Source organism: Silene latifolia, chromosome X (genome assembly GCF_048544455.1).
Source record: "Silene latifolia isolate original U9 population chromosome X, ASM4854445v1, whole genome shotgun sequence".
Lineage (NCBI taxonomy): Eukaryota > Viridiplantae > Streptophyta > Magnoliopsida > Caryophyllales > Caryophyllaceae > Silene > Silene latifolia.
Genome location: NC_133537.1, coordinates 339636373 through 339648610, shown reverse-complemented (window position 1 = coordinate 339648610; position 12238 = coordinate 339636373). Strand labels below are relative to the sequence as shown.

Genomic DNA, 12238 nt, shown 5'->3' with positions numbered 1-12238 from the left:
TTTTATATTAGGGTATTTTTTACGAGTATTTTGATCCTAATCATGTCCATAATGATCCACTTGTCATTCAATAACACTAATCACAAGTGGTCCCCTCCCATTTTCTTAATAATTGTGTCAAAAGCAAAGGTAAAGAAATGACGAAGACCGGGAAGTATATTTTAGAATGATCGAATTTACGCAATCATTTTCGTACCTAAGAGATAACTATATCGGAAATAACATCGAGAATATCTTCCTATTTTGACATAGCTAAGCTATCCATACTATCAAACTATTGTCCAATTAATTTGACGCGAGAACATACTCAAAGTTAACATATTATGTGCAACCGAACCCTAAAAATACTTCACTTTCTTGTGTCGATAGCTCGATATGTCATTGCATGATTGAAGCTCACACTTCCGGTAAATCTCTATCGTACCAAAAGACACTCTAAAACTTAAAACAATATAATCGATGTAACTTTTTTATTTTTCGATATGGTGGCTATACGGGACATTTTTTTTCAAGTTCAATAGTCTATCAAAAAAAAAAAAACTCAATTTAAAATATAAAATAAATAAAAATTCATAGAAAACTTGGAGAAAAAGAAAAACCGGTTCACAACAATATAATCAATAAAATCAATGTATTTCATTCGTCTTAAACCCTAAACCTCGACGAACAACAATAATTTTCTCCAAATCGCCACCCAGTAATCTTCTTCATCTCTCTTAATCTTTCAATTTTAATTATTTTTACGCATGTCGTACTAATTGTAATCAGCGTTAATTATCATTTTATCCTTTGCATTTCACTTCATAGTTCATAATTATATCTTTTATGTTAATGTTAATTGTATAAATTTCGCAATTATAGTGTTAAGAGTATGAATTAAGTTGTTAATTTTACTATTTTGATGTGTTTCTCATCTGGGTTTGTGTTGGATTAAGTTTTTATTCATGATTTCTTGTTGCCCACATTGATTTATGTTTATTCAATTAGTCTTTTGTAAGGCGGTTTTACGGTAATATTGTGTAAAATTGATCCCAACTACCTAGAGTATGGCCCATGTACTCCCTCCGTCTCAATCATTGGTTTACCTTTTATATTATTTGTGAGGGGTTTTTAATTTATGGTAAACAAATGATTAAGACGGAGGGAGTAGTAACTAAAAGGGTCCGTTTTGCAATATACTTGTGTAAGGCCGTCTTACATGAGTATTTGGGTTAATTGTATGTTTTCTTATAATGAGGTATTAGGGAAGTAGTTAAGGCTTGGTTTAAGGTCTATATCATTTGTTATTTTGTAATTTTCGTGTTATGCGTCTTGGTGGATCGATTGTGGTTGTGTAGGGGTAGTAACTATCTGTGCAATTGAACTTGAATGGTATTGTTGGTTGCTTTAGTGGGTTCCCAAAGGCAATTGCGTGAAAATGAATGGCGTTTATGTGTGTAATTTGTGATACAATGCCTGTACTCTATAGTGCGTTTGGTTTAGATTAGTTCTTTGTCATTGGAAGCAGAATTATTGTGTTTTGACTCATTTCGAACATAGAGGGTGGATTCATGCTATCTTTTGATGAAACGGGAATTTTCTCCTCTGATGTTGATGTAGTGCCGTAGGATGCTAAATTAAGAAATTTTTTTGGATGTTAACCACAATTGTTGTATCTCACTAGAAGTGTTTAGTTGCTCTCTAATATCCGTGTATACGGTAAAGAGAAAGCTATTCGGATTTTAGTTTAATGTTGCATGTCTGATTGAATATTGGCAGTTTTGCTGGTTGAAAGATGAATTTTCAAAACGTCAGAGTACCTGGAGGTGGGGCAGCTTCTGCTTTGGTTAAGGTTGGGATTATTGGGGCGCTCGGATTGTATGGTGCTGCCAACAGTTTGTACAATGTGGATGGAGGACATAGAGCCATTGTGTTCAATCGTCTCTATGGTGTCAAGGATAAGGTTTGTTGCCCTTAAGTTCTCTTAGTACTGTGGATTTCTGATTGTTACCTTATCCTTTTGCTGGTGTGCTGTTTTCTTAAATCCGCACTTAATTTACTCCCAAAATCTTGGTGGACAGGTTTACCCTGAAGGGACACATTTTATGATTCCATGGTTTGAGAGGCCTGTCATTTACGATGTTCGTGCACGCCCTCATCTGGTAGAGAGTACGTCTGGGAGCCGTGATCTTCAAATGGTAACCTTTTACTCCGCTGTTTTTCCTACATGTATCAGCCAGTGTGTTGTCTACTTGTATAACAGTTGTTTGTCTACATAGAACTATAGAAGTCCATTATTGGATAAGCTTTAATCTTTTTGTCTATTCTGTTTGTGTGCAAACTGAAACCTTGTCTTCAAAGTTCTATTTTTGGCATATAGGCGTAGTGTTCACATCTCATGTCGTCAAAACAAAAATTATGTACTTCACTGCGACTGAAGTTTCCGTTCAATCTCTACGTGCAACTGATAAATGTCAGATGTTAGTGTTTTCTATCATATTCAATACCTGTTTCTAGGTTGCTTCTTTCAGCATCCCACCGCTTCCCTGTGCCTTATATATGACATAATGCCGTGATCCTTGTAAACTTTTATCATATTCAACACCTGATTCTAGGTTTGCTCTGTCAGCATCCCACCACTTCTCTGTGCCTTATATATGACATAATGGCGTGATCCTTGTAAACTTGTGAAGTATTTAAATATCTGGTATTTCTAGCTCTAATCTAGGCAAGCTTTTTATGGGTAATGGAATTTTGGTTATAATAAGTAGACTTAATCCCGTGAATTGGTATTATGTAAGTTTTATATATATATCTGTTGATGGTTGATACTGTCCTGATGCTGATTTTGGTTTTGCGGGTTGGGTTTTTATTTGAAGGGGTTGATCTTCCTTGCTGGGAGTGTATTAAAAATTGTAAAAAAATTAGATTTATGGCAACATAACTACAGAAATACTCTTTAAAATTTAAATATTATTATTGGTTCATACTTTCGAGCTTGCAAAGCGTAAAAAAGGATCACAACTTGAACTCGTTGCTAATATGTGAGTGTGTATTTGTCATGAGTTTGCTTACTACGGAGTACCTTTTTGCTTACCCTTTGTATATTTGGCAAAACCCTCAAACAAGTCCCTTTCTGCTTGATCGTTCTAATTTTCTTCTTCGTTTCTCAGACTCTTCATACGTTATCACATTATATCAAATACTCATGCCTGACACACAATTTAAGGACACTTTATTTTTAGTCAATAAAATGACGGGTTTTCTTTGAAATAGCCGAGTCTGACATTCGAACATGTATCGTCTCAGATGCTTTTAAGCGAGTATGAGTGACATATATTTTCTTAACCCTTTCGATTTTTTATGGAAAGAGGGTTTTATACTAGTGTATCCTGAGAGTTTTATACTGGTGTATCCCGTGTACTGTAGGGAGAAATTTTAGACTTTAGACTTACCAATTTGCGTATTTAACTTTGTTTTTAATTTATTTAGTTTTGCAAAATGGGTTGCAGGTCAAGATTGGTCTTCGAGTTCTCACTCGTCCTGTTCCCGATAGGTTGCCTACTGTGTATCGTACTCTCGGTGAGAATTATAATGAAAGGGTCTTGCCTTCCATTATCCATGAAACTTTGAAATCTGTGGTTGCTCAATACAATGCAAGTCAACTTCTTACTCAGAGAGAGGTAAGTCGCCACCTTCTCTCTTTGTTCTTCGTGTTGAGATTCATAATTGTTAGTGACAGACTTGCAACCTTAAGAAAGTCATTTTAAGTTTTAAGTGAATTGTATTTTGCTCAGGCTGTGAGTAGGGAAATAAGGAAGATATTGACGGAAAGGGCCACACAGTTCAACATTGCCCTGGATGATGTTTCCATCACTATGCTTACATTCGGTAGAGAGTTTACCCAAGCAATTGAAGCTAAACAGGTGGCTGCACAAGAAGCTGAAAGAGCCAAGTTCATCGTAGAAAAGGCTGAGCAAGACAAAAAGAGTGCCATTATTAGAGCCCAGGTGAGAAACTTAATTGTTTATGTTCGTTTATGTTATAATTTCTTATGGGAGTAACTTTACATCCGACCCCCTTCATGCTACCATATGCGAGAGGCTTCGAGACACTAGGTTAATGCAAATACAATCAAATAAACAGCACAGAAGGCCAATGTTATCAATTTAGAACGTGTCACTCATTTTCCTTGATAACTAGCATTCATTTGATGCACTTAGCGATGCTATTTTCATCACGGGATTCTCCTGTAAGGTTACGTACATCACATTCCTCTCCCCCTGATATTGCCCGGGGGGCTGGGGGCTCGAGTATGAATGTTGTTGGTAAGTTGCAGGGCATGCTCTAGTTTCTGGCAATTGCTGCTAGTTGTTCTTATGAACCAGTACCGAGAATTTGTTTAATGTTACAGTTACACGTGTCATTTAAAACTGTCTTAATACACCATCGCCCTTAAAAGTCGAAGTTTTGGATATCAAGCACGATAAATTTTCTGACTGGTTAATACAAGTAAGATAACACCTCGTCAGATTTTTTACACTTAACAAAAATGTTTTTTTTTTTTTTGGCCGAGTACCAATTTCTTTCTGTTAGCTTTGCTGAAATTTGTTGTTGTGCTAAGTGTAAACCCAAGGGCTAGATAGCATTGGTAGTTTATATGTTGAAAATCATTTTGTTTGATTGACAGGGAGAGGCCAAGAGTGCTCAACTTATAGGTCAAGCAATTGCCAACAATCCGGCTTTTATCACATTGAGGCAAATTGAAGCATCAAGAGAGATAGCACACACCCTTGCTAATGCAGCTAACAAGATTCTTTTGAGTTCCGAGGATCTACTGCTGAACCTTAATGAAAAGGGCACAGGCGCGGCTGCTCCTGCTCCTGCTCGTCCTGCTGCTGCTGCTGCAACCCTGTAAAAACCTTGCATGACATAGGAATTTTGTTGGCTGTGTAGTTAATTCCGTTCTTTATATGATGACTCAAGAACTCCTATTTTATCCTTAGTTTCATTATTCCGGTGATTACTAGATGACATACCCGCCTGAAGCGTATGAACTGTGGTAACGGTATCTGATTAGCAATTTAGTATCCCTACTGGTACTGTTTTCACTTCGACGGATCAAATAGTTAGTTTGTTAAGCAGTTATTTTTGCCATTTAGATTAATGCTCACCAATAATATTCAATCTTATTAGCAATTCCTTGCAATTATGGCATAATGCTGCTGATTACTTGCATGTAGCTGAAATATTACTTCAACTTTATTTCTCAGTGTCAAAGTTATAGGAAGATAGCATGAAAATATACTCATAGTTGAAAGCGGATTATCAAATGCAAATTTCTGAACTAAATAATTTAAGACGATAATCCAATTTCCGAACTAAATAAAATAAGACGGGTTGTTTTCGTAGTTTTTCATTCATACCATTGATTAAGACACATGAAGTTTGATTAGCACTTTTTAACCCTAGCCAATTCTCGTTTATCCGACAAAATCCATAAAATTTCGCACCTACCGTATGATATGCTATAAATAAACGCGTAAACGGGGTAAAACAAGCAAACGCACTACTACGAGAAACTAAGAAGCCTTTTTTTAAAAACTGAAAATAACCAGGAAACAGCAACATTAGAACGAACACCAGATATGAAATTCAAGCACAGATTTTGGGGTTTTTTTCTTTTCTTAATTTTTAAACTTTTATTCACCAGATTTCCCACGCCACAACCCTACAGAGAGGGAGAAAAAACAAACTGTCTAGGCAAGCTAAAAAGATCTTTCCCCTCGAAAGGCGATGTCCACTCTCGAGAACTAGCAGCCGTTGGATCAGCTGTTGCTGCTCCACCATCCTGTAATCCTGTGATAGGAACACCGTTTACATTGGTTGAAGGTCTCATAGCTGAGTTGACTCCCATGGTTGCGGCACCTGAATCGTACATGTGACCATTGCTCCTTGAGTACGGCCCACCCATTCCGACCCACAACCCGTTGGGCTTCGAATGGAGGAAACTTTTGTCCAAGCTCCAGTCTATGCTGGTATAGTCACATGACGGCATATCGCTACTAGCATTCCAGTCCACTGGTGAAGTTGACCCCGACGAACAAGCAGAACCAAGCCCAGAGAAAAGCCCAAGGGAGGTAGCTGCAGCAAGGCTTGTGGGTGGACCCACTCTTGAAAATGACCCATTCACCCGGTTGGGCCCCAAGTTATCCATCGGGTTACTACCCGGTATAAACGACTGATGTTGCTGCTGGTATTGTGTGGGGTAGTACTGGTTTGAGGTTACATTGTTCGGACTAGGGCTTCTAGGCAATAACCCATTAGGCTTCATCGACTCGGAACTATGGGGATACCAGTTAACACCACCACCTGAAGGTGAGGAACTGATGCTATTCACAGGGGCGGGTTTGGTATTTACAAACTGGGCCCGCTGCATCATTACTACAGGCTCCCTAACCATTCCAGGTTGAAGGTTCTTATACTCATCGCCAACAGCGACATACCGATTTTCAACCTTTAATGGTGGGGATGAAACCTGTGGAGGCGGAGCTGGGGAATATGAAACTGAAGGACTAGAACCTCCTCCGACCGGCCATCTCTTTTCTGCCGGTGTAACCATTTGCTGGGGCCTGGCCCACTCTAGTTTGGGCTGAACTCTTGTTACTGGTTGGACAGCAGCTTTAGGGACTAGTTTTGGGGCCAGCCCAACTGTAACTGCAGCCTTGGTGTAATTAAAATCTTTATCATCCCTTCTCTGGGGTAATAAGGATATTGAATTGAGCTTCGGTTGCAATAGCCTCACATTACTTTGACTAGCAGCTACCGGAATCTTACCATTACTAAAAGCTGGGGGATCACCATTGTCTTCCGACTTTGGCGAAATTGCCGGTTGATCCTGTTTTTGGGATCGTAGGGTTTCTTCAGACTTCTCTAAATCACCTTCACAGGTGACAATAGCTCTTTCTACCTCTTGTTTTGAACATTTGTACTTTATTTCCATTTCAGCAATTCGAGCAATCTCTTCAGAAATATCGATCTTTAAGTTGCTCCCTGTTTCAAGATTCTGATCTTTGTGTTTGTCGGAATCTTCGCCTCCTTCAAAGAGCCATGCTACTGCTTCTTCTACTCGACCTTCATTTAGTATAAGAGCCATTGTCGATCGTTCTTGTGAAAAACCCATGGCCACAAGCTGCTGAGCAAGAGCTTCCAACTTTCTGGACATAAGATATCCACTACAACGCTCATGCAGTTCTTGCGCCCGCTTTTCCTTTTGACGTTGATGCTTTCTTTCATTCTTCTGACGTATCTTTTCTCGCTTGTCATTGTCAACCCCTGGGATCACCTCCTGCTTATTTGATTTGTCTTTATTTTGCTCTTCCGATTCCATAGACCGAGTGTCATTGTTCGAGGCAGTGTCATATTCACCACCGCTACCAAGAGTAGTATGGTCCTCTGAATCATCTATATCACGGAAACGGCCATTCCCATGAAGAACTTGAGCTGCGGATATAGATGATGTATCGAGGGCATGAAATGTCCCCAGCAGCGGATTATAAGCACTAGCTGGAAGTCCACTACCTCCATTTACAACAACTGCGGACTTTGAAGGTGTCTTTTGCTCCTTTACTGCTTTTTTGTCCTTGGATTTGGATTTAGAAATTGAAGACATCTTATCCTGTGAGCCGAAGTAAACTGAGTGAGCACAATTAAGAGAGAAAAGACAAAATACACAATATATTTGCAGCAATGTAAACCGTAGTTACCAAACAACACGGAAACAACATTAGATGCCCCTGCTACAGGTTGAACTAATCATACTCTGAATATTTCCAAACACTCACGAGTTAAGGTAATCATACAAAAAAACATAGACAATCCGCCTACATTGACAATTGACACATATCTAAGTCATGACCGGCCAAGATCCTAGATATCGACATCCACCCCTTTCAGGCATATGCACATTCTTGTGTGATAAGAACAATCCAACAATTCATACCACACTACCACTACATTTATCAAAACATCAATAATGTTTCACCATGTTCCTTATTATAAGTCCCTCATAATTCGACACACTCATTTTTCTCTTGGATATCTTTCACAACATACGAGTAATATTGTGAAGCTTATACTAAAAAAATCAAAAGTCAAAGGCACGCCTAGAACAAGACAAGATATATAACTCCGTCACAACAGTAAGGTTCACACTTTCCTTCTCAGGCTGTCTCAAATAAGTTTTACACTTTGCCTTCTTTTTTTTTCAATCTGTTGTTTGTGATTCCCCTAATTTGTGACCCCACATATTTCCCAACTTGCATTTTCCTACACACATTTTGACCCTCCTTAGTTCTAGTCATCTAGTGTCATGGAGGGTGTGAAACTTATCTAAAAACGGACGGAGTATGGAGCGGAGGTAGTTCACGACTACCACTTCAGATCAAAATAATAAAAGAATTGGTGCTTAAGACCACTTCACTAGATCTCGCCAACAATCAACACAACCAACATGATGCTCACATCAAGCTATTTGTTTCTAAACACATTACCAAAAAAAAACATAAACCATTCAATTTAGCTGACCATCTGGGTCATGGGTAAATCTAAAGCATGAATATGAATATCAAATTCACACCGTGATAGTGCCATATATGCTACTATAGAGCTCATGCAAGTGATGCAATGACAATCCGAGACAAAGAGAAGGTCATCATAGATAAAATGCTCCATTAATATAACATCTCTCCCGTGATCTCCATGGGGTTTTCACATAGAAGGGCAACACTGGCTACAAGCCTACAAATTTAAAACCATTGTGAATGGGGACCAAGGATCGTATCATCTAAAAACCGATCCTCCAGAGGCTTAAATACGCAAGGGTTTCTCAAGATCAGATAAAACAAATCGATCCTCATTCGACAGCTGGAAGCCCAACTATCATGTCGAAACCCCGAAACTTATTTCCTGTTTCATGTCCCCCTCCCCACCACCCCAATTCTCTTCCTCTATACACGTTCCAAATGGCAGTGCATCAAATTTGCTAATAATCTATACCTTTTTCCGACAGAAAAAACGCAAAGGAACATATTTCGTCCTCGTGCCATTCGGTTTAATAGAAATTAAATCATGAATTCGTGATCATTCACCAATTTTCGGACCTTCCTACGAAAATCAACAAATTCTATCTAATGCAGCCAATTGTTCCTATACATTTCCCCGTACCTTCAATCCATCGATCAATCAACAAGCTAAACACAAAAATTCATACATGAATTGATCAAAAACAGTCAAACAATTACCCTTCATACACCTACACATCCTTTACGAAACCCTAGCTCGTGAATAACAGATCGAAAATCCCCCAAATCACACAAAATTAAAATAAATAACCAAAATAACAACAAAATTAATCAAATTAATCAAAAAAGGGGGCAAACTTTGGTGATTAATTGAAAATTTAATATAAAAAAAATGAAAATTGATTGAAGGAGAAGAGAACAAACCTGAGGATGTAAGAAGAACAATTGATTGATTGATGATTAAGGATTGAGGTTAGGGATTGCTGATTGAAGAAATTGGGGGAAATGAGGAGAGAGAAAGAGAGGAAATTGGGGGAAAATTGAAGAGAGAGAAAATGCGAGGCACATAAAATGAAAAATTAGGGTTTTTGATTGATATGATGATACAAACACGAGCACGACGATGATGATGATAATTGGGGAAAGGGGAAAAAAATAAAAAGGGGAGATGAATATAATAATATAAAATAGTAATAAAATAATGATAAAAAGGTAGGTAATTAAAGGATGAGGTGAAGGACGTGGCACGATTTATTGATTTACTTGTTTGTGTTTGTTTTTTTAACCACTGTTTTCTGGCTGTTGTTACTGTTTTACTGTTTCGTCGGTTATGACTATGAGTACTTTTTACGGTGGTGGTTATTTTTACAGCGGTGTTATGTTATTGTTTGACTCGCATGTCTTCTACGAAGTACGTGTTTGGTTTGGTGTTGGGGGGTTAAACACTAAACATCGCCATGAAATTCGCGGTAAGCCGGTAAGTCTCCTTTAAAAATTAAAACGATATTACATGTCTTAAGTTTAAGACAGATTAAGCACATACGGAGTATAACTTATGTGTATAAAAATGCATAGGAAAAATTAAAATATTTGTCTTATATACACAAGTCGTATTATACTTGACCCGTTTAAAATGAAAATTTGTGTTAAATTTAATTATACCAAAAATTTAAAAAAAAAAGGGTTATTTCACGGGAATAATCCAACCTATGTCTCCCCTTCTCATATTAATCCAAACTTCAATTTAACTCGGAATAAACCATGTTATTGCCTTCATTCGCTCATATTGCACTTAGGTCATTTTTTACCTATGAAATCAGGTAATTCATCCGGTAACCCCAATTGTTTTTTTCCCTTCAACTTTCTTCATCAACAATCCCCATCATCAGCCACCAATCAATGTTGTTGGAAGTAATGCAAAGGGCAAAGGCTAGTAATGTTGTCTAAATACATTACATCATAGAGAAGCCTTCCATTTTCCTCGTAAGAGAATCTCTACACTTTCTCCACTACTTGCATGATTATAGCCACTAACTCCATGTTTTTTGGCCCATGTTCATGGTGGTGGTTAGGCCACTAACTTTGTGGTTATGGTGCTAATTAACCACTATAAATAGAGAAGTGTAGTCATTTGAGAAATACACATCTTCATATATCTTTACTACCTTCTCTATGATAATTTTGAGCATACCATATGAGTTCCAACTCCTAATAGTTGTGTACACAACTTTTAGGAGTGTTGTGTGACCTTGGGGGACGACGCCTACATCGATTTGTACCGTAGTCGGGGCGATTTCGTTTCTCATTCAGTGGCCTCCATACCACGACACAACAACAAATATTCTCTAATTATATCTTCGCCCCTATAGTGATACTATATTTCCAACAATTGAGAAACGAAATATTATCGCTATATTATTGTTGTTGTGTTCATTATTTTTGTCATTGGAATTATTTCTATTGGCCAAAAATATTGTTCTTCGGGTATAAGAATCAGGCCGCGGAGGGTGAGACAGCAGTTTGGTATTTTGGCCATAACTCGGTCTCTAGAGCTTTGTTTGAGACGTGTAAGATGGCGTTGGAAAGCTAAGAAGAAGGGCTACAACTTTGTAGTTGAAGCCGTGAACAGATTCGGTCATCTTCCATCCTTAAAATGGACAACAATGTCATGGTAGTATGCTGAAAGTTTTTATGAAAACTTATAAAAGAATGGTATTATCTATAATTTTATTGCTCAATTCCATTCTTGTGGTTAAGGTATGTTCTCGAGACTTTCCTTTAAAATATTTATGATGATAAATATGAAGGTTTGGTCAAATTATATATGCCTTAATCGTTCGTATGTTTAAGCTACTACTTTATTTGGTATGATATGTCTATAATCTTGGCAAAATTACTCTTTTGATAATTGATTTCAAGAATAGGTGAATGAATTTGTTCCAAGATTTTGAATGACAAGTAGCTAGAATGATTGAGTGACCAATCAAGATATTGTCATGTGTATCATATGTATATCAAGCAAAATATTTCACAAGTTTGGATTGATTGTTTAGTTTTCATTATGAGATGAACTAAAATTGATATTTGAGTTATGAACCAAATGTGGGGGTTAAATATTTTGTTTTAAATTGATATAGTATCTTGGACATGTGTGACAAAAAATTGGAAATGATTATTTGTCAAAGCTTCATAAAAGTAGATTATGGAGAATATTATTTGTCAATGATTATGTGATATCTAAAAGTTGAGATGATGAATGAATGAATAATGTGTATATTTTGTTTGAACGATTATGTTTGTCACTAATTTGTGGCGTGACAACATGTGGGGGAAGACGTTCAACTTATTTGATAAATTTATTCATCAAGTTTAGAGTTGATATCTTATAATTCGTGAAGAGTATGTATATATTTGATTGTGGGGGTGTAGAGAAAATGATAATCGCATGTTTTATACGTGACTAGTTGAACCAAAATTAGAAGTATTAATTTGTTGGATAATGGCTATGTCAATAAATAATGGTTGCGTAAGGTTCAATTACTTATGTTACATTTTGCTTACACCACACTATATGAGATTATGATGATTGATTTTATATTTGTAAGAAGTCAAATTCTTTTTGTAAAATATTGTGGATTTGCAAAGAGTAAATATAAAGTGAAACAATCATCGAGATT

General features: G+C 37.2%; 2 protein-coding genes across 2 annotated transcripts; one reads left to right on the top strand and one right to left on the bottom strand.

The window, feature by feature from the left end:
• Positions 1 to 596: 596 nt before the first annotated feature.
• Positions 597 to 5090, top strand: LOC141619359 (prohibitin-1, mitochondrial-like). Its single transcript, XM_074436382.1, has 6 exons — positions 597 to 697; positions 1759 to 1942; positions 2061 to 2177; positions 3492 to 3662; positions 3777 to 3989; positions 4670 to 5090. The coding sequence occupies exons 2-6, from the start codon at positions 1775 to 1777 to the stop codon at positions 4895 to 4897; spliced, it is 897 nt and encodes a 298-aa protein (XP_074292483.1). The 5' UTR covers positions 597 to 697; positions 1759 to 1774; the 3' UTR covers positions 4898 to 5090.
• A 459-nt stretch (positions 5091 to 5549) lies between these two features.
• LOC141619356 (uncharacterized) lies at positions 5550 to 9737 on the bottom strand. Its single transcript, XM_074436380.1, has 2 exons — positions 9486 to 9737; positions 5550 to 7657 (listed from the first exon to the last, which is right to left on the bottom strand). Exon 2 carries the CDS (start codon positions 7649 to 7651, stop codon positions 5711 to 5713), a length of 1941 nt encoding a protein of 646 aa, XP_074292481.1. The 5' UTR covers positions 7652 to 7657; positions 9486 to 9737; the 3' UTR covers positions 5550 to 5710.
• Positions 9738 to 12238: the final 2501 nt, after the last annotated feature.

Bases quoted from the DNA above. Each gene is read 5' to 3' on its own strand.
- LOC141619359 (XM_074436382.1), top strand. From the start codon at position 1,775: ATGAATTTTCAAAACGTCAGAGTACCTGGAGGTGGGGCAGCTTCTGCT. The intron at 2,178-3,491 runs GTAACCTTTTAC...AATGGGTTGCAG, and splicing joins GGAGCCGTGATCTTCAAATG to GTCAAGATTGGTCTTCGAGT. The intron at 3,990-4,669 runs GTGAGAAACTTA...TTTGATTGACAG, and splicing joins GTGCCATTATTAGAGCCCAG to GGAGAGGCCAAGAGTGCTCA.
- LOC141619356 (XM_074436380.1), bottom strand. From the start codon at position 7,651: ATGTCTTCAATTTCTAAATCCAAATCCAAGGACAAAAAAGCAGTAAAG.